The sequence below is a fragment of the Aphelocoma coerulescens genome, chromosome 1A (assembly GCF_041296385.1).
Source record: "Aphelocoma coerulescens isolate FSJ_1873_10779 chromosome 1A, UR_Acoe_1.0, whole genome shotgun sequence".
NCBI lineage: Eukaryota > Metazoa > Chordata > Aves > Passeriformes > Corvidae > Aphelocoma > Aphelocoma coerulescens.
In genome coordinates this window covers 46287407-46312336 of record NC_091014.1, presented here as the reverse complement: position 1 = coordinate 46312336, position 24930 = coordinate 46287407, and the positions used below count along the sequence as shown (strand labels likewise).

The following is a 24930-nucleotide window of genomic DNA, read 5'->3' as shown; positions in this document are numbered from 1 at the left end:
TCTTTGATAAAGGTGTTTTCTAGTGTCTATTACGGTGTTGCTAAAAGCTATTTTCATTTAAATGGCCTTAAATAAGGCAGTTTGTATAATGACCTGAGAGCAAGAAAACCAAAACAATGTGCCTTTAATACATACCCCAGACACATTCATATTATCTAAAGGTATTTCAAGGACCTAGTTAGATTTGGCATCTTTTAATTAAAAGCTTAACATTGATCTGTATTCATGCCACAATTAACTTGGACTGTTCCTAATGAATTCTCTAAATACATTTTTGTGCAAGTTGTTTCTACCCAGTGGCTGGAAGCAGGGGAGTGCTGGGGCACTAGACAAGCAGTTGCAATAATAATGTCTGGGACTAATTGCCTCTTATGGCTTGACTTTGTCAATTGCTTTGTTTTCATCAGCTTCAATGATTTTTTTTTTTTTTAACAGAATCAGAGCCAGAAAATATGTAAGCAATCAAGTAGGTTTGCTTTTGAAAAGCATCATCTATTGGTCATCTTCAGCCTGTGCTGAGGCAATGGTATCTTTGGGCTGCTGTAGAGAGTCCAGTTCCTACCGTAGCTGAATTTTAGGATTTGAGCAAGTTGTTTCTGCCAAAACACTCCATGATATTAATTTTTAGCTACATCAAAGTTTGGGGGCAGGATGTACAACTTCTTCAATGCAGCATTTAACTGTATTACATCTTCTCTGCCAATTTTTATACTTAGCAGCCATGAATCAGACCTTCCTAAGTAATGAGATTAAAAACACAGTGACTTTTTTTCTCTTTGCCCTCTGTTTTATGAGGTGTCAGATGACACACATGACCATTTTTAGCTTTGTAATCACAAATTTACACTATTAAAAAATATGGAAGCTGAGAATCTCACTTGGTTTTATCATTCCAGGACTGGGAGCTTTGAGAAACACTAAATGTCAGGAAATTTAGCTAAAATCATGATAGTTGCCAGGGCTGTGATGGGACAGTAGAGCCCCCCCTTGGTTCTACAGGCAAGCCTGCAGGAAGGCTTACACACCTCTCCCACTGGTATCAAGGAATCAAAGTTTGTCAAGTGCTTGAGGTCTCCTGGCCCAAGAACACAAGAGGACACGAGCCAGAAGTGACAGACAAGTAAATGATGCTAAGGAAACACACTGCGAGCGTGATCCCCTTGGAAAGGTTGTGTGGGATCCCAGCCACTGCTTATTCTTTTCTCTCTATTAGCTAGCTGTCGATGGATGGGGAATTGAGGAGGCTACCAACTTCTCAGCTGTACACAGTCCCTGTCAAAAATTGGTTACTTAGTCCATGTGCAGCTGCACTGTAGAGACAGCTGGTGCCATGAGGACTCTTACTCTAGGTGTAGGAAAGGTCATGGTCTGACCTAACCTTTGTCTGGACAGAAGTGCAGTGTTTATCTGCCCTTCATGAAAACAGAAGAAAGTAGTATCTGAATGTCCTCTCTGGTAGCCAGCATAGGGATTTACTTGTTCTTCATGGAGAAATGTGCAATCTTAGGAAAACTGTGTTTACAAGACAGAACTCCTGATGGAATTCAGAGAGTTCTCACCAGCTTGTTGAAGTGACTGCAGTCTGAGTTACGGGGGCACAAGAATAAAACCTAAAATTAGCAACAGTGGTTTGTAGTTGCACATTCTGACCCACTCAAGATTTCATAGCTGCCTACAGTAAGGAATTAAAACCAAAGGGATGCTGTTAATATTATATCATTCTTATGCAATGGCCAAATAGGAGAATGATTGATTGATTAGAGAAAATGTCAAGAGCGAAATTACTCTTGCATTCCACAGAAATAAACAAGAAGGTTGTTGTCTTTTTAATTTCTGTGTTTGCATCACATTTGGAATTGATATTTCCTAACATGATTTAAATAGGCTGTGAATATTCTTATCTGATTTTAAAAACCTGATTATTTTATCCCAAGAAAGATCTGTGCATCGTTTGAATGACACACGTTTCAGGAGCTGAAAAGAGCACAGAGCCTGTGTTCTGCTGAGAAGTCATTAGAGGAAGGATGAGGAATGGCATATATTAGAAATTCATGCAATCTCTCTACTCTAGCATTATAATTATATGCAAGAACTGTGTTACAGCCTTTGATGCTGAACTTCAGTCTAGATCCAGTTCTTGAGGACCCTGACAGTTTTACCTTATGAGTTGCTTAGCCTGACACATTGCTGAGCCTCTTCTCTGTAGTCTAATGCTGTGCAGGGTGCTCCTACCCTGGGGGAAATGTGAAGGCAGTTGCCTAAAGAGCATGTGTGTGATAAAACCATTTCCTTTATTGGTATTACAGTCTCACTTCCTTTATTTACATGCATATGAGTGGAAATTGTCAGCATTGTGTGCAGAACTCAAATATACTCTCTTCAATCAACCAAGCTAAGACTTAGTGACATGTACTGAAAAACACAGCCCCAACAACCAGGTATCTGTCAGTTTAGGCATTTTGCTTATGATGTGCTCTTTGGTCTATCAGGCATGTGGAGTCTACAAGCTGTGTTCTGGAATTAGGAGAAGTTGAGAAATGAGCATTTAGAGCCAGATGTGTTGACTATTCAGAAAGTTTGATTTCCCCACCCCTGATGACACTTTTGCTACATACCAGCTCTCTCACACACAAGGTATGTGCTGTTCCTACGACTCTGTGTCGACACTCTGTGTGCCAACAACCAGCTACTGTGGGGCACTTGTGGAAGTGGGTTGGCTAAAGGGAAGGATGTCAAGGAGATAAGGCACAAACTGCACTTGACATGCAAAAAAGGGTTTGAAAGGAAGACACTGATCATTGTTTTCTCCTGCTTCTGTTCTGTCAGATGTGCCTGCTCAGATGTTACCTTTTTTTTGGTAGTTTTTTTTCTTTTTTCAAAGCTACTAGATGGGTAGAGTGATGAAAGCTTTAATATTACCAAGAACCTGAGGAGATCTGGACCTCTGCTGAGATTTGAAGGAGGTATCATATTTCGTATATGCCTGGAAGATATTTTTGTGGTGAATTGTCTGTTCTTCATATTGGAACCAGTAGGAATCCTTGGAGAAGACAATTAAATTTCAGAAGATTAAAAAAAGTAAAAGGGAAAAGGGGAGAACTGGTCAAAATAATGTGAGATATATCAGTCTGAAGGAAGCCGGCTTTTTCTCAAAAAAATTGATATCTTCAGGTAAAACAAGGAATCCCATACCAAACCTGTTACAGGTAACTATTTATTTTTGATGTTTTATCTGACATGGATTGTTTTGAAAGGGTCTGGCAAAGTTGTCTCTGTATTCTCTACATTTTGCTCAAAAATAGGTATAGCCAATGACAGTCGTGTAACAATTTGTTTGTCTCCCTTGAAAAATGGGAAAATAGGTATTTATCCCTGTGGATTTGATTTGTTCATGTTGAGTGCAAGCCAACCCTCCTTGAGGCTGCTTATTTTGCTAGAAGGGCGAATACTCATGTATGGCTTTCTTCAGATGAAGATACTGGGAAAAACTGGGATACTATGTTCAGCTGAAGGATGCTGTTCCTCTCCATATCCATGCCTAATATAAAGATTCAGGCAACTGGTAACCTGGTGACAACAGACATTTCAGCAGTGGAGATTCCAGTTATGACTAGAATAATTCATGCCTAAGTGTGCCATGGTGATCTACATCAGAGAGGTGCTTTGTGTATGTGTCAGAATTTTGTTAACTGGTGACACTGGGCCACTCTGGTGGTAAACCTTCCTCTTGTACCAGCAACCCCCAGCATATGGCACAAAAGTAGCTGGAGATGGCCAGTGGGTTTGTGGGTTTGAGATCCCTGAGGACACAATTGAAAAGAGGCCAAAGGCAAGTTTAGCTCCTGTGGAACCCCTTGTAGCAGCCATTTGGCTGCTTCTGAAGGATGGATCAGATAGGACTGGTAGAGGTAATCTTTCAGCTCCCCACACATCTCCATCTATATTTGCCTTTTTGTGTGTGTGTGTGTGTGTGTGTGTGTGTGTGTGTGTGTGTGTGCAATTCAGGTAAAGGAAATCCCTTTGTTTATGTAAGAGTTTTGACATCAGAGTGAGGAGCCTTATAAATGCTCTGTTTGCAAAGGACTGCTTTGTAGACTCCAGCCTTCTACAGATCAGCTAAAATCTATTAGTCTATTTTGCCTACTTATTTCTGCCTTTCCTCATGCCTGGAAGGGAGTTTTTACTAGAGAAGAACCCAAGTCACAGACTCAAAGACTTGCAGCGGAATTTTGTCATTGACTCATAACATGCCTATTGATAGTCCATCTGCAAATAAGATAATTGTCTGTAATTTGGGGTGTCTCATCTAAAGACCTCAATTTCCAGTGCTAAAAAATGAGCCTAATGCAGATAGCACAAGGATATTGAGTAGAAATACTCACTGTAGCTAACTATTGAAGAGCTGTTTGCAGGTGTAGTGTGCTTTTTAATGGCTAATTAGCATTATTTAACAATACTTCCAGCCTAAAAAATTCCACTGTCCCAAATGAAACCAAATCAAGCTTTTATTCTAACCTTTACATAGAGAATAATTTTCCAGTTATGACTGTGGAACTTGCTGTGTGCTTTCACATGACCCACTTATTAACTCTTGACAGTGAATTGAGTTCAGTCTCATCTGTCTCAGTAGCTCAGATGTTCCTAGACTTTATCCTGAAAACCATTGCACACAGTTAATGTAGTAAATCCCCACTTTACCAGAGTAATTGTTCCATATCAAGCAGTTGAGGTCTGAGAGCCCTACTCAGTAAGCAGGGGTGGAAGTATAAACAGTGTATGCCATACTCAGCAGGAGGCTTTCTCTGCTGGTGGAAAAGGGACTTGATTGATTGGCTGCCTGCTCAGGCAGTGGGTCACAGGTGTCACAGACATGTGGAGAGCCTTTCTCCAAAGAAAGTACCTTCTTTGTCAGTTCAGATATACCCCAAAATGGCATGTGCTTCATCTCTGCATATGTCAAGACAAAGTGAACTAGGATAACACAGGATCTTCCTTATTCTTGGTTTTACTGGCTGGAGATAAGTTCCTTATTCATTTACTCAGAATGAGTGACAGAACAGTGTGGAAAGTAGGACAAAAATGCTGATCATTATCTGTAATTATCCTGTGTTGTTTATCACTGTGTTTTGTAGAAATTATTTCCTTTGTGAGACAATTTCATGCCTTGCTAATTCCTAATGTATCTTATTGCACTTTCAAATGTACAATTTTAGGGGATATTTCTACAAAATCCTTCTCATTTCCCAAATTTTATAATATTCAATATACTCCACTGTGAATGTCATTAGGCTTTTGAATCTATCAATCTACTTGGCTGCCTTTTAAATTTAATTTTCTAGAAATACTCTGTTACCTATAGCAACATGTGATTGATGATACTTCTGCAGCCTGGCAGAATCCAGTTACTTGGTTTAGCAAAACTTCACTTTTTGAGGGGGTCACACTGGAAGCACCTAATATCAGAAGGGGTTTAGGGTATTTTCCCATTTCCTTCTCCTTGCACGTACTTAAATGTTTCAGCATTCATAAACAAAATTCCTACTCCAACTTTCCCAGCCCAAAGTTGGCATAGAGCACATTATCATTATTCCTTTCATACTCCTGTCAGGTTATTTTTACTCAGTTCAGCCTGAGTGTCTATTGTCTGATGTTTCTGCCATGTGATGTGTGCTTTGGAATAAACAAGATTTGCTCATATTTCTCCAGGATAAATTACCTGTAAAAAAAACAATCATTGCTTGAAAAAGCTGATTTCACTTAGTCTAAACCACACCAGTTAGCGTGTCTCATTTCAGAGTGGGAGATGTGTCTGAGCCCCTTGCTCTGCTCACATGTCAAAGGCTGTTCCTAGTGAGTGCCTCTGGAAAAGTGTATCTGTTTGCTCAGATCTGATACTAGTCAAACTTCTTAGTAGTTCTGAATGATGATGACTGGAAAGCTAGAACCCCACGACTCTAAATGTCGTTGTATCACGGGCAGTGCTGCTAGATGTACACATAAATACAAAAATAGCATTTCTTTGTTCATGGATGAAAACATACCTGTAAATCCTCTCACACCTTCCTGCCTACCTTGCCCACCTTGAACTTCTAAGTAGGAGGAATCAGGAGAGGACACTGCTGGATTTTCAGTAAATCTTGGTCATGCACATATGCAATTATATGTCATGCCAGACAATAGCTGTATTATGTCACCCTGATTAAAAAATGGACTGCTGTATCAATAAGCTACTGCCTGTCATGATGTCAGTTTGCACAATGCCATTGCTTTGGCAGACTTTTAAGCTGAAGAATTATAACCTCTTTCCTCTCGATCACTTTATTAAATCCAGGTTGATCTTTCATCCAAAATGTCAAGGAATCTACCAGTAGCTTAGCAATTAATGAGAATAATGACCTGCTGTAAAACAAACAGCAGTGAATTAAAAGTACAGGTCATGTCTGCATTTGCCAACAAGATACAGTTAGCTTTTTTTCACCTGTTCTTAATACTCTTCTTTAAAAAAAGACACTAAAGAGAGTCTGTTAATGGCATTTGAACTCAGGTTCCTATTTCAGTTCTCAAAAATTTTGGCTCATAAATAAGGACAGCTTATGTTAAGTCTGCTGTAACAATTCTTGCCCTAAGCTTTTTACCGTGTTCTTCGAAGATTTCTGCCCCTGCTGCTAGGATTGCTTCACTAATCATAGACCAGTTGTAGATCTGCTTAAATCATAGCTGGAAAGCCCAAATCATTGCTAGGAAAGGCCAGAACTGATGCCAATTTACACATTAATATTCCACAGTGATACAGCATCATCTTCACTAGAAGCTGATCCAGTCCTGTGAGGAGGGAGACAGGCATTTAAATGGGTAGATTGTCAAAACAGAAAATTATTTTAAGCTTTCTTAAGCTCATCTATATCTACTAATGAGTCAGAGCTTTAATGCCCAATGAATTAAGCAGATAATCTGAGAGAGTTTTATACTTAAGCAGTTAAGGGCTAGATTCTTAAAAATACTCAAGTTATTTTGATGGTAGGACTGAAGCCCCTGAATAGGCTTTGCAGTGTTGTCCCCAAAAAGAACTCAGACTTTGCAGTGTTGTACCCAAAACACTGTACTTCCATTAAAAAATTGATACAACTCAGACACTATCTGTAAAAAATGTTCAGTAAAAAAATGTGCATACTCCAAGTGAATGTACTGTTTCCACTTCACATTTATAATCAAAATGATTTTAAAGGTTAAACACTTTACATTTTTGGACAAACATGGAAGTGAAACTTTTAGCAAAATTTTATAGCACTTCTGCTTTCCTTTCATGTTGACACAGGCCACCGGTCAGATTTTATCTGCATAAAAGAAAAATCCCTATTACAGTACCAGGGAAAATGGGTGAAAGTGCAACTCAGAGGCAAAACTCTTGCTTAATTTAGTGAAATCAGACTTTTTCTAGTGTGTTTAAGAATATATTAGTTCTTTGCAAAAAAAAAAATCATTGTTCTTTCCCATAGGATAAAATGCCAGAGTCTCCCACGTGTGTGAGGAAAGAGAGTCACTGTACTTGCATAAGCCTCTAAACACCACTGGAGATTTACTACTTGAACAATGTGGGTTTATTAACTTGGATTATTCAGCATCTGAAGATACCTTGCTTGTTTTTCTTATGCGTATTCATATCAAAGCCAAAACTAATATATGTCCTATGGGGGAGAACTTTGGAGTTCCTTAGATATAAGCTGCAGTTTTTTGCTTGGTCTCCAAGAGGGCACTTTAAGAGGCCTTTTTCACTTGTTTTCGAAGTGCTGGGCCTTTCCTGTGCTATCGTCTCAGGCCCTCCAGTTGGTGGCACTGTCAGCATAACCCTCGGCTCCCAGCTGTTCTCCCCATCCCTCACTCGTGTTGCATAGCCCCTCTCTTGTGGTATAGAGGACAGAAGCCATGACTCTTTTAACACACAGTTTCTTGGTCAGTGCCTTCACACCAGTTCAGAAAGTTCACAGAATGGTTTGGGTTGGAAGAGATCTTAAAAATCATCTGGTCCCTTCCAATCCTCCTGCCATGGGCGGGGACATCTATTAGACCAGAGCCTCATCCAGCCTGGTCTCTTCCAGGGATGGGGAGTCCACAACTTCTCTGGGCAACCTCTTAGTGTCTCACCACCCTCATAGTAAAGAATTTCTTCCTAGTATCTTATCTAAACCTGCTCTCTTTAAGCCTGAAAAGGAATTAGGAAGATGTTATTTTCTAGGGATGAAATGGTCAATAGCTGGTTTGGCTGTAATGCTGGCCCGCTTTAGCTGGTCTGCTATCCCAATTGTGAGATTTACAGTGGTTTGTGAGCATCTTCTGATTTCAGATGGGTGCTTTTCATGTTGCTTGTATCTGTTAAAGTGCTGTATGTTTTGTGCTCTGAGACATTTCCTGAGTACTCAGTAGAAATATCTGATTAATTAGATATCATTAAGTTAAATATAGTTAAATACAGAAACACAGGTAATTGCTTCAAGGATGATGCTTGCATAAATAAGTTTTTCCTGTTGTTTTTCTTTCTCCCTAGTTCAACTGTTGAAATACAACCTGTTCTTTGTTTTGCCATGGAAAGACCCCATGCAACAAGGAGACACAGCTAGAACTCAATTGTGCACAAATGTTGTCAAATGAAAGTGTGAGAAAATGAGGAAAAGAAAATAGTTTTTTCACTACCTTTTTGAAATCTAGTAGAGGGTCCTGAGCCTGGTAAAGTTCAAACTTGGCCATTTACCACAGAAATAGAACACTGAAAAAAAGGTACTTCTAGCAAGAAATTTCTGTAATTTCTCTTTGTATAATGTGAACCTGCTTCTCCTGAATAGATAGGATTTTGGAAATGTCCAGGGTAGTAATTTATGCCTGGTTTGTACCTTATTCCCTGGAGTTTTACATCCAGTTGGGTTTATCTGGTGTGTTGATTTAAGTGGTGTCTGTGTTTCATTTATCAACTCATAATTTTTATTGCACATAAGCATGACGAAAGGCATGCCAAAAGAAATATCCACATTTGTATTGAAATGATCCATTAATATGAAAGACCAAGAGATATCAACATCATTTGTATTCATGCACATGCTAAATAATTGTGTTTTCAGAGTGGGTATATTATGGCTTCCTGATTCTGAAATAATTACAAGCCTCAGCTATAGCTGAATTATTAGTTGCAGTGATTTAGCTCTGCCAGAAATGTTGTGAATATATAGACTGTTAACGTGGTGTTGGGCAGCAGTGAAGATAAATCTGTGGCTGTGCTATTATTCACCTTTCCAGACAACACTCATCTTTTTGTCAGTACTTGCACCCATTCACCTTGGTAAAACTGGGAAGCACTATTAAAATCAGATCCTTGTTTTTAGTATTTTTTTTTTAAATTGAGGCCATTACATTATTTGGTTTTCTGAGATCTTGTGTGCCACACCCATGCTCATACACTGTGTTGTCCTAATGCTTTCAGCGCTACTCAGTAGTGTGCATGGTAGAACTAAAATGTGCCAAAAGCAGTTTATTTCATTATTCTGACTATTTTGCTAATAATTTGGTTAGCACTTAGAGCTTTTTTTTTTTTTTTTTTTTCTTGGTCTTGAAATTGTAGTGCAAGTAACTAAGATAGGAATTCAAATAAGCTTAAGTACTATATTTGGAAACATTTGTGATTGACTCATTCATAGGTGATGGTCAGTCTGAGCAACAAGTATTGTAGTTACCAATAAAAACTATGATAAAATTACCATTTGTTTTTTAAAGAAAAGAGTACATTTCAAAATGAAGAGAAAAACCACCTAAGTTTAGAGAGGTTGCTCGGAAGTCACTTCGCACTGTAACTTTCAAAAACTGAAGGTGAGTGCTCCCTGTCTGATGCAAGGCGCAGCAAAGAAAGACAACCACATCCTCTCACTTTGTGTTCTCAGCTGCAGTATGCACTCACCAAACCCATTAACTTGCCATTCAGCAAAGGCCTGAGCTAGCTTTGGATACAGGGTTTTTGCTGCCCCAGACAAACCTGAACACTGGCATGCTTCACTGCCTGGGCTCTACCAATGAACATGTCCTCTACAGTTTTTTACTTTCTGCAGAAAATATCTAAGATAGTGCCTGATCATATAGGGCAAGTCTTTTTTTTCCCTAAGCAGAATTTATATTTTTAGCCTTTCTACCACTGAATTTATTAACATTTTTTCTGCATTCAAGTGAGTAGATGTTCAGCTGTAGCTTTTACCCAGAGAACTGATGTTAATCTTCAGTGAATTACATGGTAGTGATTGAATTTATCAGTGTAATGCCAGGACAGCATGTTTCATAGCTTTTTTTTCCTTTTCACTTTTCTGTAATGAAGGATAAGAGGAGTATCTGTAGGTGGCAATAGTACTGAAGCTGTAACCATTTGCCATTTGGGGGTTTTAATGGGTAGGTTACCATCAAGTTAATTTTCAAGTTAGTGTTCTGCAGTTCTGATTCAATAAACTGCTTTACTGATGCTGAAGGCTGGGGCAGTGTGGTCTCTAATGTCTGACTGCAAATCTGAGTGCCATATTCTCCACACCACCAGCACTAACTTAGGCAAAGTCATGAATGGCTTTCAAAATTTCAGTGTTTGTCTATGTAACTATTTATTTATTTATTTTCAACCAGGGAATGGTTGAAAATAAATAAATGACATGGATTTCTAATGACAGCATTGAGACAGGTGGGCCATTTGTATCATTAACCTGATGTTAATGTGCAGTACAAGAAGATGTAAGTCACAAATTGCAGACTTTTTCAATGAATTGGAAAGATAAAAGGTAGTGTGTACCCAAAATAAAGAATACCAACCATATGAAGTCTGAGTTCTAGCCTGCACATAGTTTTTTGAGGTGAACTGATGTTGCTAATGGGTAACACCAATATCTGGAGAGTATAATGGTGTCTGTGCAACTTTGAGGGCAGGAGAGGCAGAAGGGGTGCTGTGAGCATGAGCAGCAGCATGAGGCACCCTGTTGGGGTTAGCTGTTTGTGGGCTCATGTGCTGTAGGTTTCAGGTATGCTTAGGACAGACCTCAGGCATCTTATACGTGGGCTGCTGAAACATGTAATTGCTGGAAAATACTCCTGGAGGTGCAGTGGATGGCTAACGGATTTGGAGCAGCATGCCAGGTGTTTATGTGGCATTCAGTGGGTTGCACAACGCCTTTTGCAATGCTCTTCTTGAGTAGGAGCGTAGCTGAAGTGTCAGAAGTAGCACTTCATTTGGTCATTGCACTATGATGCACTGGATTTCCCACTGCAGTGGATAAAGACCAGCTAGGATTACAGAAACATTGCAAACAACTGCATAAAGTAATAAACAGTTCTTAAATTGCAGTCTATAACAATTTTTCTTCTGCATCATTATTGCTTGGGTTATTGGCACACTGAAAATTAAGTAAGATCTTTCTTTGACACAAGTAGTTTGCCTTAGATGAGGCACTGCTAACTGAATAGAAAAGCCTAAGTTCTATTTATGGTCTATTATCTGTGGTGGCATTTTTATTAAATTCCACAAAATGGGGAAATGATAAATCCATTCAAAATTCTAGTTGCCACTAGATTAACTCCTTGTCCAGAATATTATTCTCTGGGGGAGTCTAATTTATGTATTCCAACTACTTTGCTGACTAGCAGTAGTTCAAAATAAAGAACATTTTGGCAGAAATTTAATCATTACAGTTGGTTGTGAATACCCATTGCTCAGAGAAAATTGTCCCTGTAATTGTGCTACCATTTTAACTGGCATTTTAATTAAGGGTCTTCTGCTTATCAGTGTAAATCCAGGGACCATTTGTTGTGCACCTGAATCAACTGACTAAAATGTTGGAAAAATAAACTCTGTGTAAAATGTAAGAGTTATTTGAAATAAAGAAATAGTTTCAAGTGCCAAACTAACGTGAAATCACAGCAAGAGAGTCAGCCTCTTGTGACTCTGGGAGCAGCAGGTGAGGTGGGGACTCTGTGACCCACTTTGCTGCACTCATTTATTGGTATTAGTCATCCCCATAGCCAAACCCCAAAGTTTCACATCTGTTGGTATCGTTACCCAGGTGCCGTAAAATAAAGTCCATTTCAAGCACATCTGTGATTTCTCATGCTGTGATTCACTATACCTGAGTAGACTTGTTCTGTAAGATTAGCATGTTGTTGTCCTCAACATATTTCATCCCTCTTTTTTCAATTATTTTTGCTCTGCATCCTCAAATAGTCCAGGCTTTTAAGAAAACTTTCATGGTAGTGGAATTTGGTAGTCAGGTAAGGAAAAGTCTAGCAAACACTTAAGTTTGTAGGTCTTCTGTTTCATTATTGGGCCTAAATTATTTGAGCTACCTTGTACCATGTAGGCCTTCTTTCTTGGCAGACCTAAGAGTTCAGCCTTGTGAAGGAACCACATTACAGCCTCCATAGACTTAAGAAAAATGAGAAACTAACACACATAAGAGGAATTTTATAACAGTCATGGTGGGTGGAAATGAGGTTAAAAACCTGACTGTGAACTAAAGATCAGACACCAGTTTCTGTTGTCAGGGCTGGGAACTCAGTTACAGAACTATGACCTCAGCTGTCCTCAATTACCTTGTTGTATAACTCATAAAAAAGGGAGAGTCTTAAAAACACTGTCTTTGCTGTCATTGTATAAATGCTGGGCAAGAAATTACTGGGTTATTTAGAAGTTGAGGCTGACTTCTCTGGGTGTATGTGCATGCTTCAGATCCGTGCCATTGTGTTTGTGCGGTTTTTTAATATGATGACTTAAAAAGATCATGAGACAATTTAAAATCTTGACTGAATTACACAGATCACTCAACTGCGGAGGAACCTGGATGCCCCCCAACCTATGCGAATTGTGCTGCACAATATAGATAAATGGTTTACAGGCCAACAGTAATGTTCTCAAAACTCAGTGCACCTTCTCAGTTTTACAACATGGGCTGATCATACACATGAGCTACAGGGTTCATAGGGGACATCAAAACATCTTTCAGCAAGTTGCAGACTTCTGTGTTTGCTGTGCTGCCACATTCTGACTCGTTGTCATGCAGCTCTCAGAGAGATGGTCCTTTCTGGGCCCTGGTGGGCACAGAGCCCAGAACAAGCACACTACTAGGAGGTGTTGCCTCCAGCTTCCTCCATGACAAGCATCTGTCTTTTGCCGCGCTCCAGGTTCTCTAAAGGAAGGATCAGGAGCTTATGTTACAACTGTTGGGAGGGATGGCACAGTCCCCTGGCAGAGCTAACCAGGCTCTGACACGGCCACTCGGTTACAGCTCCGCATGTGACAGCTCCTCCAGGTGCGCTGCCGTCCGGCGGACGGAGCCCGCAGCCCCCCTTGTGCCGGTGCGGGCCCTGCGCAGCCCGCTGTCATCCCGCTGTCATCCCGCTGTCAGCCCGCTGTCATCCCGCTGTCATCCCGCTGTCAGCCCGCAGAGCCTGCGGCCTCTGCAGGGCAGCCAAAAGTCACGCTCGGGTCTGCTGCACGTCCCACGCCGCGTGGGCCAGGGGCTGCTGCCATGTTTCGGGGGCTCCTCCCAGCAGTGCCCGTCTCCCCGGGGAGCTCAAAACGGTGACTGTGTACTTAAAAAACAGTGTGCTTTTTGCTCTGAGGAATGCAAGCATAGAGCCACTGCTCAAGTTTTCCTTCTCTCCTGTCTTGCTATTCCCATACTGCTGCTGCCTCCCCTGCGCTATTCCGTGTCCTATCACTTTCTCCTCCCCATACGTCTGGATGATTGTACAAGACATGAGTTAAAATAAGTCTTCTGAGTGAGAAATAGGTTTGCAGCACTGGCTGATAAGGTAAACAAAAACCAATAGAATGGTTTTCTGGTTCAGTTTGACTAATGTCTTTAGCTTTAAAAGGATTTGAGATTTTTGTGAGATTTTAAATGATCTGGCTACACGGACATTTCCAGTTACATAAAAAATGTAAGGCATAATACAGTGTTCATGGATACTCCTGGCTGGCAGTTGGAAAGATTACCGAAGATTTCCTTTCCTGTTGCTATGCATTTTATTTTCATTGTTGGGAAGCATAGATGAAGGCAAAGGTAGCAGCTATTTCAGGAGGCTGCCCATGAAGCAGAAAAGTGTTTTAAGTACCTTCTTCCATTCTTGTTCCCCCGTGTATAAAAGCAGATGCCAAGTACTACATACTCCCCTATTTTGTCTGTCAGGTGCTTACGTAGGATTCAGCTCTGCTTTACTGTAAAGGCTTTCAAGGAAGCCTTAGATGCTGAGCTGAGCTGGTTCCTCTGTCCCCGTCCCTGCGTCCATTTTGTCAAAATGCACCTGGAGAAGGGTCATGAAATTGTATGTGCTCAGGTAGCTTTCTGTGACAGTCCCTGGGGTCCTGTAATGTGAAAATATTTGAAAAACATAGCAACAATAAGGCGCAGCTACCTGTGGTGCACCTCTTTTCCCCCTGAGATGAACTGGTGTAAAGCAGTTCTTGCTGGGCACGTATCCAGGGTAGCTGGCATTAGGAGGTAAGTCTGCAGGCAGATTTAAAGAGAAAAAAACTGCTTAAAAATTTATCCTATCTTACCAGTAGAGGCAACAATATCTCTCAGCAGAGTTTTCACCCATTCCATGAGTGAACAAAACAGGATGTGCACCTGCAGGCCAACTCCTGAGGTAGGTGACATCTGCCACCCCAGCCCCCTCATCCTCTGCTCTTGCTGGCAGAAAGAGAAGATGTGTAACTTCAGAGCAAATGAAACCATGTTAAACTGAAAGTGCTTGCTGTCCCTCACCTGGGACAAAAAAGCACAGGGTTTTTTACCAGCACTGCAGCCAAAATGTGCATTACACACTGGTTTTCATTTTCTAGGCTTCCAGCGACTGATATATATTGAGAAAGAAATTTTCACAAATATAAGCAGATTGTTTACATTGAGTCTTTTCATCTCAGACCAAATTTAAAACACAGCAGCTTTACATTACAGCATGCCAACAGCTGGGGTGGATTATTTCAGGCAAGCTTTTGTGTGTCTTGCAGTATCACCTACACAGCAGATTGCTTAGTTTTGTTCCCATATTTAGAATATCAGTTATAACCTTCTCAATGCCCACATGCTTTTAACTTCCCTTGAAAACTGGCTGCTGCCACAAAATAACCCCATTCTGTTATTCTTATAACATTTAAATGACATAGCATGGCCAAAACCAATCTGGGCTGACAAGAATTTCCATCAGTACACAGCTGAGGCATCAGCCTTCAGCAGAAAAGTCCAGTTAACGACACCTATCTTTCTTGCAATTTATTTCTAATTCAGCAGTCTCAGGCATCCATCCACTGTCTTCCATCTTTTAGAGAAGCTGACAGAAATGAGATTAGTTGTAAATTGTCTGAGGAGTAAAATTCATCCTGTGCTGACAGTGCAAAACCACATGACAATACCCCTCGTGGTGGAATGGAGTCCAACACAATGCTCAAGAGTTTCTGCTCCGGGAACAGTATGATTGCTGATTTGCTTAGCAGTATCACATAGCTGTATTTGTTTAGGTTATACTAAAGCACAACTGCTACAAAGAATTTATATACATAATAAAAAATATCCTTCAGGCTTTATTTGAAAGATCCCTGGATGTATCAAATCTTTCAAGTAAATCACAAAATCCCAGGGTGTAGAAAGATTGAGGCTGAATGTTAATAAAAGGTTGCAGCAGAACGAAGGCCTTTCAAACTCCCTGTTTATCAGTGTTAATACTGGAACCATGTCTGAATGTTAACTCTGGTGGGTTTTTTCTCTGTTGTTTTGTTAGTGCTTCACCCTGATACTCTCCAGATTTCTCTGAAGGAAAGGCAGATTCAAAATGAAGTGAAAAGATCAAGTAGATTATCTGGAAAAGTTAAGTTTTAATAAATGGTGCTTGTTCTATAGCCCCGAGTGATGGATAATTTAATAAAATATCAGTGCACCTTTGAAATAACCTTATGGAAGAGCCGTTGGCCATAAATTAGGTCAATGAGCTCTATGTGTGCATTCCTAAATTCTTGAAAATAGTTTCTGTGTTCTACCCAGATGCCACATGATCTGAGAAGGTCATCAGATTCTTCAATGTATAAGTGTCTGAAGGGAGGGTGTCAAGAGGATGAAGCCAGACTTCTAAGTGGTGCCAAACAATAGGACAAGAGGCAATGGGCAGGAACTGATGCACAGGAAGTCTCACCTGAACGTGAGTTCTTCACTGTGCAGGTGACTGAGCACTGGAACAGGCTGCCTGTAGATGCTTTTGAGTCTCCTTCTATGGAGATATTCAGAAGCCATTTCAACACAATCATGAGTGATGTGCTCTAGGGGACCCTGGTTGAGCAGGGAGGATGGACTGGATGACTTCCAGTGGTCACTTCCAATCTTACCCATTCTGTAATTCAATACTTTCGTAAATACATTGGTGTCTTTGCAAAACTATACAAAATTCAAAGTCCAAAAAATTAGTTCTGAGTATCCCTTGCAGCAGGTATCTCACCTAGGCAGTAAGTTCTGCCATAGCTGCTTCAGAGACTGATGCTGACCAGTATTGACAGCATGATCTACAAGGTCTAACTGAATTGTGAAGTGTTGGGGTAGAAAACCCCATTTGCCAAAGCAGTGGCACTATATGCTGATCAAATCCTAGATGATCAAAATCAGTTTAATTGCTGTTGTTAAATTTGAATCAAAAAGACAACATACATCTAAGAAACTAGAGACATATTTCTGGAATTTCTTGCAGGCAGCAAACTGTCATCATGGATATGAACCTTAGGTAGATTTTCTCCACTTATTCAATTAAATCCTACTAAATGGAATTAGGAAAAGCCAGCTAGAACAAATTATGTATTTCTTCCCTCCTCCTGAGACACTGTTCAAGTGCTCCTGTTAGCTTGCAGCCCAGCTAGTAAGAAGAAAACACAGCATCTGCTCAGTATTAAAACTGCAAGACTTCATATTTCTGATTCAATAACTGATGCTATTGCATCTTCTTTATTTTATATGTGGCTATCTATATATGTATTGGTGTGTTTATGTGCACACATATAATTTATGTATATAAATTCTAGCTTGGTACACACAAGTAAGTGTAACTGAGAGCTCCATATCTAACATTCAAAGGTATCCAAGTGCCACAGAACTTGTAGTGAAAAGAATTTCAAATTTACTAGTGGCTGAAAACAGGGTTTTAAAGCATGCCTATAGCAGGACTGTAGTAAACTAGAGACACTGATGCTGTCACTTCTTTGAATGATTCTGCAGAACATGAAAAGCCCTTGCTCATTCCAATTACCAGATGGGTTTTTTCCTTACTTTAATGCCTGTCCACAATTTATAGAATTAAAACCCACTGGCCATAACAGAAGTGATTTGGAAGGGTCCGTAGTTGTTGAAAACTGGTAATGTTCACAAAAATCTAAAGGTTTATTGCAACTTCATGACATTTAAAAAATCTTTTGCAAGAATTGGTTACTAAAAATCAGCTCAGAAATCTCTCCAATCAACCTGTAACAACCAGAACAAGTCCACTTAATTTTTTCTTTTTTGGGGTAAAAATGTACCAAGACTGATACAAGTTCCTTTCTCAAAGGAACTCTTTGCTTTTTTCCCACTGCCCTCTTTTACTGTCCATTCAACACAGTGCCCAGCTGACAACTGCTCAGCCTTTTGAAAGACTGAAGTCAAGGCTGCATGATGTAGGTGTTGCCCCTGCCCACCGTGCAGTGCCACATGTAAACTGCTCACTCCGCCTATGAAATGCTGTAAGCACCGGGGAGGCATAAATTAATAATGTGTGTTTACACATATGCATGTCTGTAGAATATCTAATGAACAAAGAGAAGGGAGCTCGAGCAGTATATTTTTAACCTCCAAGTTTTCTGTCTACTGTTATTCTTCTTTCTGAGTTTGCAGGGCAATATGAGGATGTTGACCATAGGCATGGTCAACACTTCGTTTGCTGGAAGTGTCATTTATGACTGCGGAGGAATATTGGAAAACTAGGAGAGTGGGAAATGCTCATGTGTACGTGTTTGCCAACGCACATTTGTCTGTGTGCAGGTGTAGAAGTTACAAAATGAAACAAGACTTGCAGGATGTTCTGAGTTGGAAGGGATCCACAAGGATCATCGAGTCCAGCTCTTGAGTGGATGGCCCATATGGGGATCACACCTGCGACCTTGGCATTATTGCCACCATGCTCTGACAACTGAGATAATCTCAGGGTCAAGAGGGCTATGTCAAAAAGTTCTGGGGGAATCAAGTCAAAAAAAGGTTTTTCACGATGCAAACAAGCTGCAGCAAGTTCAGCTCTGTGCCTGCAAAGAGGACATAGAAAGCTATCCACAAATACAAAACACAGCTTGTGGGGGGACGGACCTGATGATTTGGGGTTAGTTAATCTGTTCTGGTTTTAAATTGCTGTATGATTTTGATAGATGGCTGAAGATGTCTTGCTGAGAGTTACTGAAAATTTGTTTGTTTTTATTCTCATATTAAGAAGATGATTCACTTTAAGCTATTTGAATGCTTAGGGACATTGCTTAATTTTTTAATGTTTATTTGCTGCTGTCTCCATTCACTGCAGAGGAATGCAAGAATTCCCTGCTGATTTAGTTGAACTTATCTACTTCTTTTCTCCATCAGTGAAGCTGAGTTGTGTATACATGCACCTGCATTTCATACTACTGGATGCCTTAGAAAAATAAATGCATTGTAGTTTTGGAGACTGACCATATGAAGTCCAGATAACTAAAGGAAATTTCTCAGTAGCAAAATTATTGGTATCAAAGGGGAAAGTTTATAGAGATTTAGTGAAGCATCTCATGGAGATGACTCATTCTTGGAGAAGATGAGCATGTTTCTGCTGGGTCAGCTATTTAGTTATATTGAAAGGTTTTTTCTTTTTCTTGCAAACCAGATAATTGTTTATGTATGATGCTTTATCTCCACAGATGTTCTAATGCCACATTTGCATTTTTGGTCCTTCAGGCAGTTCTGTTAGTTTTCATCTTTCCCTCATCGTAGTTTCAGCAGCTGGTATTATGATATTCAGATATAACTGCTGATCTCAGCTCTACAAGAAGATTCACTCTGAAGCTTCCTGCTAGATTTTTGCTTGGATTAAGCTGTTATTTTTCCAAAGCCTAACTGATTCATGCTGTTACTGAAGTTCTATTAGAAAAAAAATGAGGAAAATAATTAATTTTAAAGATTTAATAGTTCATTTTGGGGTGCCCATGATTTTAAAAATTTTCATAAGTAATAGATGACTTAACATTTGACTCCATGTCTTTTACAAGGCTAACTAACCTTTATATAGGTACACGGTATTTACTTTAAGAGTCTTTGGATAGAAGTGTGCCCTATGTGCTATGACACAATTAAATCTTTGGCAACTAAGAATGTAATTGCATGATCAGCTTTAGTTTTTACTTTTGACTTCTGCTATGTTCTGCCTTCTGCCCTCAGGCATGATTCCCTGCCCAGTTTCCTGAGTCAACACCACAGCTTGAGTAGATGTGCCAGTAGAAGATGAGGGAGCTAATAAAACTCAGACGTATGTATTTTTGCAATGGGATAATTTATTTTGTCTTGACAGAAATAGCTCTCACCTGGATCAGGTTTCAGAGCAGCTCACCACTGTTGCATCTAAATTACAAGCCAGTTTTAAAGGATAAGGTTCTAGACTAAACACAGGCATTAAAAGTACATCTCTCTGCCCTGGTAATACACATGCAGCATTACAGGCTACCAGCCATCAGTTCTACATACTAACTCTGAAGCTGTGTCATCCAAACAGTCAGTGGTTTCGCTGCAGCTTAAGTACATAGCCTGAATACTCCCCTGCCTAAGTTACTGCCTGTGGGCAGCTTGCATGGGTCGCTTCCACGCTGATATCACCAACCAGCCATTTCTTTTTATGGCCCTGAAGCCTCAGATACCTCCCCATGCCCATAAATTCAAGGACACTGATGTCAGCTAGTGGCTGTGCTGGGGAGGCCCCACCTGTAGCTGGGATCATCCTTCATCTAGGAAAGGGGCGTGTGTGGAGAGTGCTCTTTTGCAGCTGCTGGTGCTGGCTGTGCAGTCAGCAGGGTTGCAGGTGTGTGACCAGCACGGCTTTGCTCACCAGCTTAGGCAGAACCTTAGCCTTTCAGCTCAAGTAAATCCTCACACCATGCCCAGAGGTTCAGTGTAACAAAACAGAACTGCTGAAAAATGGTAGGTTATTTTTGTGAAGACTTGTGGCAGGAATGAAAAATAATTTTTAGTAACATTTTCCTGTTAAGTTTTCAAACTGGGTTTGGAAATGACTTCTGATATATCTCAAAGGACAGAAAATGTGAGAAAATACATCATTTAGGGAAAAGACAACCTTTCATTGTAAGAAATGCCAAATTTTGGTGGGTGTAAATGAAGAATATACTCTTGTTGTTTTGTAGTTGTATCAGACCTGTGTGTTTGAAATGCTGAAAATCACTGGAATTAGTGAGGGTCAGAGTTGCAAAGTAGGACCTGTCAGGTCCCATGTGTTTGTGATACCACTTCTTTCTGAAGGGTTTGTTTTAATTTATGCAATGAGAGTTCTTCTTGGCTGTGTTACTTTGTTGTAACTTTTGTGTGCCTGTGCCCTAGAACTCTTAATTACTTTTGATTTATACCTTGTTGTTTTTATGGTCTTTCTACTGCTATTAGTTTATATATTGCACCAATACTTTCTACTGAGACTCCTAATTTACAAGTGTTTCAAAACCTACATGAAATAATCTGTATTAGCAGAATGAACAAGCTGGAACATTAAATTTCTCCCCTTATAATACTTTAAATTGTTGGTAAGGCTGTGTACATGTGTGAAATAAATAAATTTGAGGGAACACTGTAAAAGAACACTTGTAGGCCTATAATTATAACAACTTTTTCTTCTCTTTTGATACATAAGCATTTGTCTGTGAGATTCTTGTTCTGGGCTTGAAAATTCTGGTATCTGTAAAATTGTTAGCCTGAGGTGGTTACAAAGCAGAAGTGGGGACCTACTTGTAGCCAAGCAGAGGCAACTATGTTGCAGCCCTCCATATCAGACCAACCCAAACCCCACTGCCAAAACTGGTTTTGATTTTTTTTTTTTAAGGCAAGAAGAGGGGCAGCTTCATTTTTCAGTGACACTTGAGGCCAGCTAGTGATGAGTACATTGGTGGGCACTGAAAGGGAGGAGGGTTTCAGTTTATTCTAGCCCCAGAGCAGCCTGTCTGCTGGAGAGTGTCTTCACCTGTCCTGTCAGGTGTCTGTGGACACTGAGGTTCTCTTTGCTTTTGTTGCCTTAGGATTGCTTTATGTATAAATGCTTCATTTACATAGCTCTATTGGTAAAGAAAATAAATCCTACCCTTCATACATATAATTCTAGTAAGAAAAGATTGGTTACAGTTATGCTGGGGAAAAAGGCATTAATTTTGTTCCAGAAAATTGTATTGCTGTATAGCAGAATAGGAATTTTTATTGGGAAATGTTGTGTCTTTGCTGTTCTGTTTTCTAGTGATCCCATGCTGTAACATTTTCCAGTAATGGAAGTTCAGGGGGGAACTCCCCCTAAAATACTAGGACTCTACGGTGTTGATACAGTTTCCAAAAATACTGCAAAATAAGCTGCTTCTTATATATTCCTGCTAAACTCAGGTCCCAAGGATAAGAAAATGGTACTATGTGATATCTCATATAATTCACTGGTTCTATAGGAATGAAGCAGAAGACTTCAATCTGTCAAAAAGTGTCCCCCAAATTTTGTAATGAATAATACCTTATTAAAACATGATTTTAAAAGCCCCAAAGAATGATTATGATTATTTTTTAAAGAGCACATTTATTTATTTTTTCTGCTTAAATCTCTTATAGACTATTCTGAAGCATCTAATAGCACCCAGATAGTTAAAAATAACAATCGTGTCAAATAGTTTCATGTCTAAATTCACTAAATCTAAATTCCAATCTAAAACATGATTCCTATATTCAAAATTGCTTAGTCAAGTGCAGGAATATATGCATATCAGTGTTGCAGTTTTAATATTGTTAAGAATAAATATTAACATGCAGGAAGTTATGGAGCTCTGCTTCTGTCTTTGGAACAGTAGTAGTGAGTGAATCTGCTGCGGAATATGCAGAAATATGTTATAAAGACCTTGCATATTGAAGCTATTGGCAAAACTTTTTGATCAAGAGACCTGTATTTTTGCCATTAAAACGCATTCTAATATGAAAGTAAAACAAATGTAGTATCTGTTAGGAAAAAAAAAAAAAAAAGCAGCAAATACTTTGTTCATTGAAAACTACCCTGTAAAATAATATAGTAATAGCCCAGAAGCGGCTTCTTGACGTGTTACTATATTTAGATGAGTAAAGGGAGTATGTTGCTGGATACTTATAAAATAATGGTTGATACCCCTGTACTTAGCATAATAGAAATATCTGTGCTATGCTCTGGTGTTTTTTGTTTGCAATTTCTTGCCTTTAAAATATTTGTTGTTAAAATCAGGCACTTGGAAAATTTATGCCGGTTAAACATCATGGCATTTGAGCTTTTCTGCTTAGTTGATGTTCATCTTTGAAGTCTTTGTCACCCAAAGCAGAACTGAATGTTTAAGTCTGGCAGATTGACAAGTAAACTGGAAGGAGCTTTCAGTTTGTACTATGCTCATTTTAAAAATGCTCTTAACCATATTTATCTAATGGCTTTTATTATGCCCAATTAACCCAGCAGGTAAGTGACCTAATACACTCCTCTGTTTTTACCTGGTTCTCCTGGTTTTAAAGGAAATCTTTCATATAACATTAAATTAGATTTAACAGAACCGCAGTTAATGAGTGGTAGGCGATCAACTTTTACATTTGTGAGGGAATTTGAGCTTCATGTCCCCGTAAGTTGCTTCTCTGTAGACAGAGAGTCACTGTAGTAAAACTCAAAGGGCTACGTTGTAACAACTCTCACCAGGAAGAGGTATAGGCTTACTTGTATAATCATTAATTTTTCTGTCCTCTCATAACCCATCTGTGTTTTTTGGTTGACTGTCAAACAAGTCCTAATCCTGCCTTTGATGTTGTCTCTTCATATGGAAATAATTGTTGTCACACATTTAGCATGACATAACTTATACAGAGCCACCACCATGCAATGTACTTCATAGATTAAAAAAAAATTGACAGGTTTCTATCCAGCACCATTTGCTATCTCATTTGCAGCTCTCAGCCACAAACTGAGCTGGGATGCTGTGCAGCTATGGCTATAGAGCAGTAGGGTGAAAGCTGTAGTGTATTAACTTACAGAGCCTTTAGGAGCTCAAATGTCAGCTGCCCAGCTACATGCCACCTTAGGTGGACTGCAGGCACTGTTGCTTGCAGAGTGGGTTAGGGTGGCACATTCCAAGAGCAATTCTTGTGCTCATGGGCTATGTCTAGTGTGCTTGTTTTACTTTGAGATAAAATGTCATACTGATGTAACCACCAGAATATGAAGTAATAGGAGATTCAGGCTGGTTGTCTTCTGGCAACAGACTGAATGATTTGGATGCAAGTTCATATTTGTGTTTTGGAAGGGGGTAAACCTTTATGTGCCAGCAGGCTGCAGCTGGCACTGTATGCCTTGTGACAATGTCAAAGTGGCTGATTTAGGACAAAGAGGCTGCACACATTCATTCTCAGAAGGCCACAAATCACGTATTATGAGGTAGAAGAAAATTTGTAAGCTGATGAGCAGCAACCATTCACATTGCTAGAGGGAGAATTCTGTACTTGCGTCTGCAACATGGACTATCTTTAATGTAAATAGCTGAGCTCCAGGTGGGTTCTTGGGTTTACAGAACATTTGGCATTTCAGTCTGCTACAAAGGTGGCTCTTGTTCACAGCATTTTAAATGCAAAACACTGCTACCATCCTGTAGGTACTGTTTGCACTATCGCTGTCACTCAGCAGCAGCACTGAGGAATTATGTAGCTGAATTTTCTTAGGCTGTATGAGAATGAGGAAAGGGCTTGAAACTGCCTCTCATCACACAGCAAGGGATACACAATACTATGCAGGGGAAAGGAAGAAAGAGAATTTCCATTACCCTGAACTGGAGTGCATCTCACTAATACACAAAGCTCTTGGTTTTGTGGTTTTTTAGTGTGTACTAAATGCATAATCACAGTGTCCAGAGCTATTATATTGTGAAAGCACATAATACATTTCTTAATCAGGAGAGGACAGGGGAGGAGAGAGTTGGATTTAAAATTTTAGTTTGATATCTGAATGTTTATCAACGTCTTCTGAATGCACGTCACAGCTTGGCAATACAATCTGCAAGTCTCAATGTGATCCCTTGGTAGTTTGTGGTACAAACAAGCAGAGTATCTCCTTTGCTGTGGGTGTGAAAGGCTCATGCCTTGGCAGATGAACTGAGAACCGTGACAGTGCACTCAGGGCTAACCACAAGACCAATGTCACTCAGCACTATCCCATTTGCCCTCAGACTTGGAAATGACTAACAGTCTCTTTTCACGTAGACCCTTTCCCTGGAGGCTGGTTGATGAAAGCTTTTGGAAAAAGATTTGGAGGGTGAGTTAAAAAGTCTCTCAAAAGAAGCCCCAGTATCCTGTTTAGAGTACAGATGTTACCATTGTGGGAAAAGGGACCTTCATCTTCTTCCTGATTGTACCTTTGCCAACATACTTTTGACATAGGATATTTAATTTCTCCCTGCGAACATCAGAACGCAACATTTAATAATAGCACTTTTAATTCTGAAGGAGCTCAAGGCTCTCCACATGAGAAAGATGTGCTGTGCTTCTCCTTTTATAGACAGGGTAGTAGAAGTCCAAAGAAGTAAAGTAAATTGCCAAGATCCAGATTTATGATAAAACTGGAAAGAGAATGGGGCCAAACCTTGAGCCAGCTTCCAAA

At 39.8% G+C, this 24930-nt stretch overlaps 1 protein-coding gene across 6 annotated transcripts in view; it reads left to right on the top strand.

Moving 5' to 3' along the window:
• The window catches only part of TMCC3 (transmembrane and coiled-coil domain family 3), a 128718-nt gene that overhangs the window by 58446 nt on the left and 45342 nt on the right, over positions 1–24930 (top strand). Inside the window, exon 1 of one of the 6 annotated variants that reach the window (XM_069000204.1) lies at positions 20025–20222. The exons of the other annotated variants lie outside the window; for them this stretch is intronic. Coding sequence (XP_068856305.1) covers positions 20220–20222 — 3 coding nt within the window. The 5' untranslated portion in view covers positions 20025–20219. Of the gene's footprint in view, positions 1–20024; positions 20223–24930 lie in introns of those variants that run through there. 6 annotated transcript variants of the gene reach the window in all.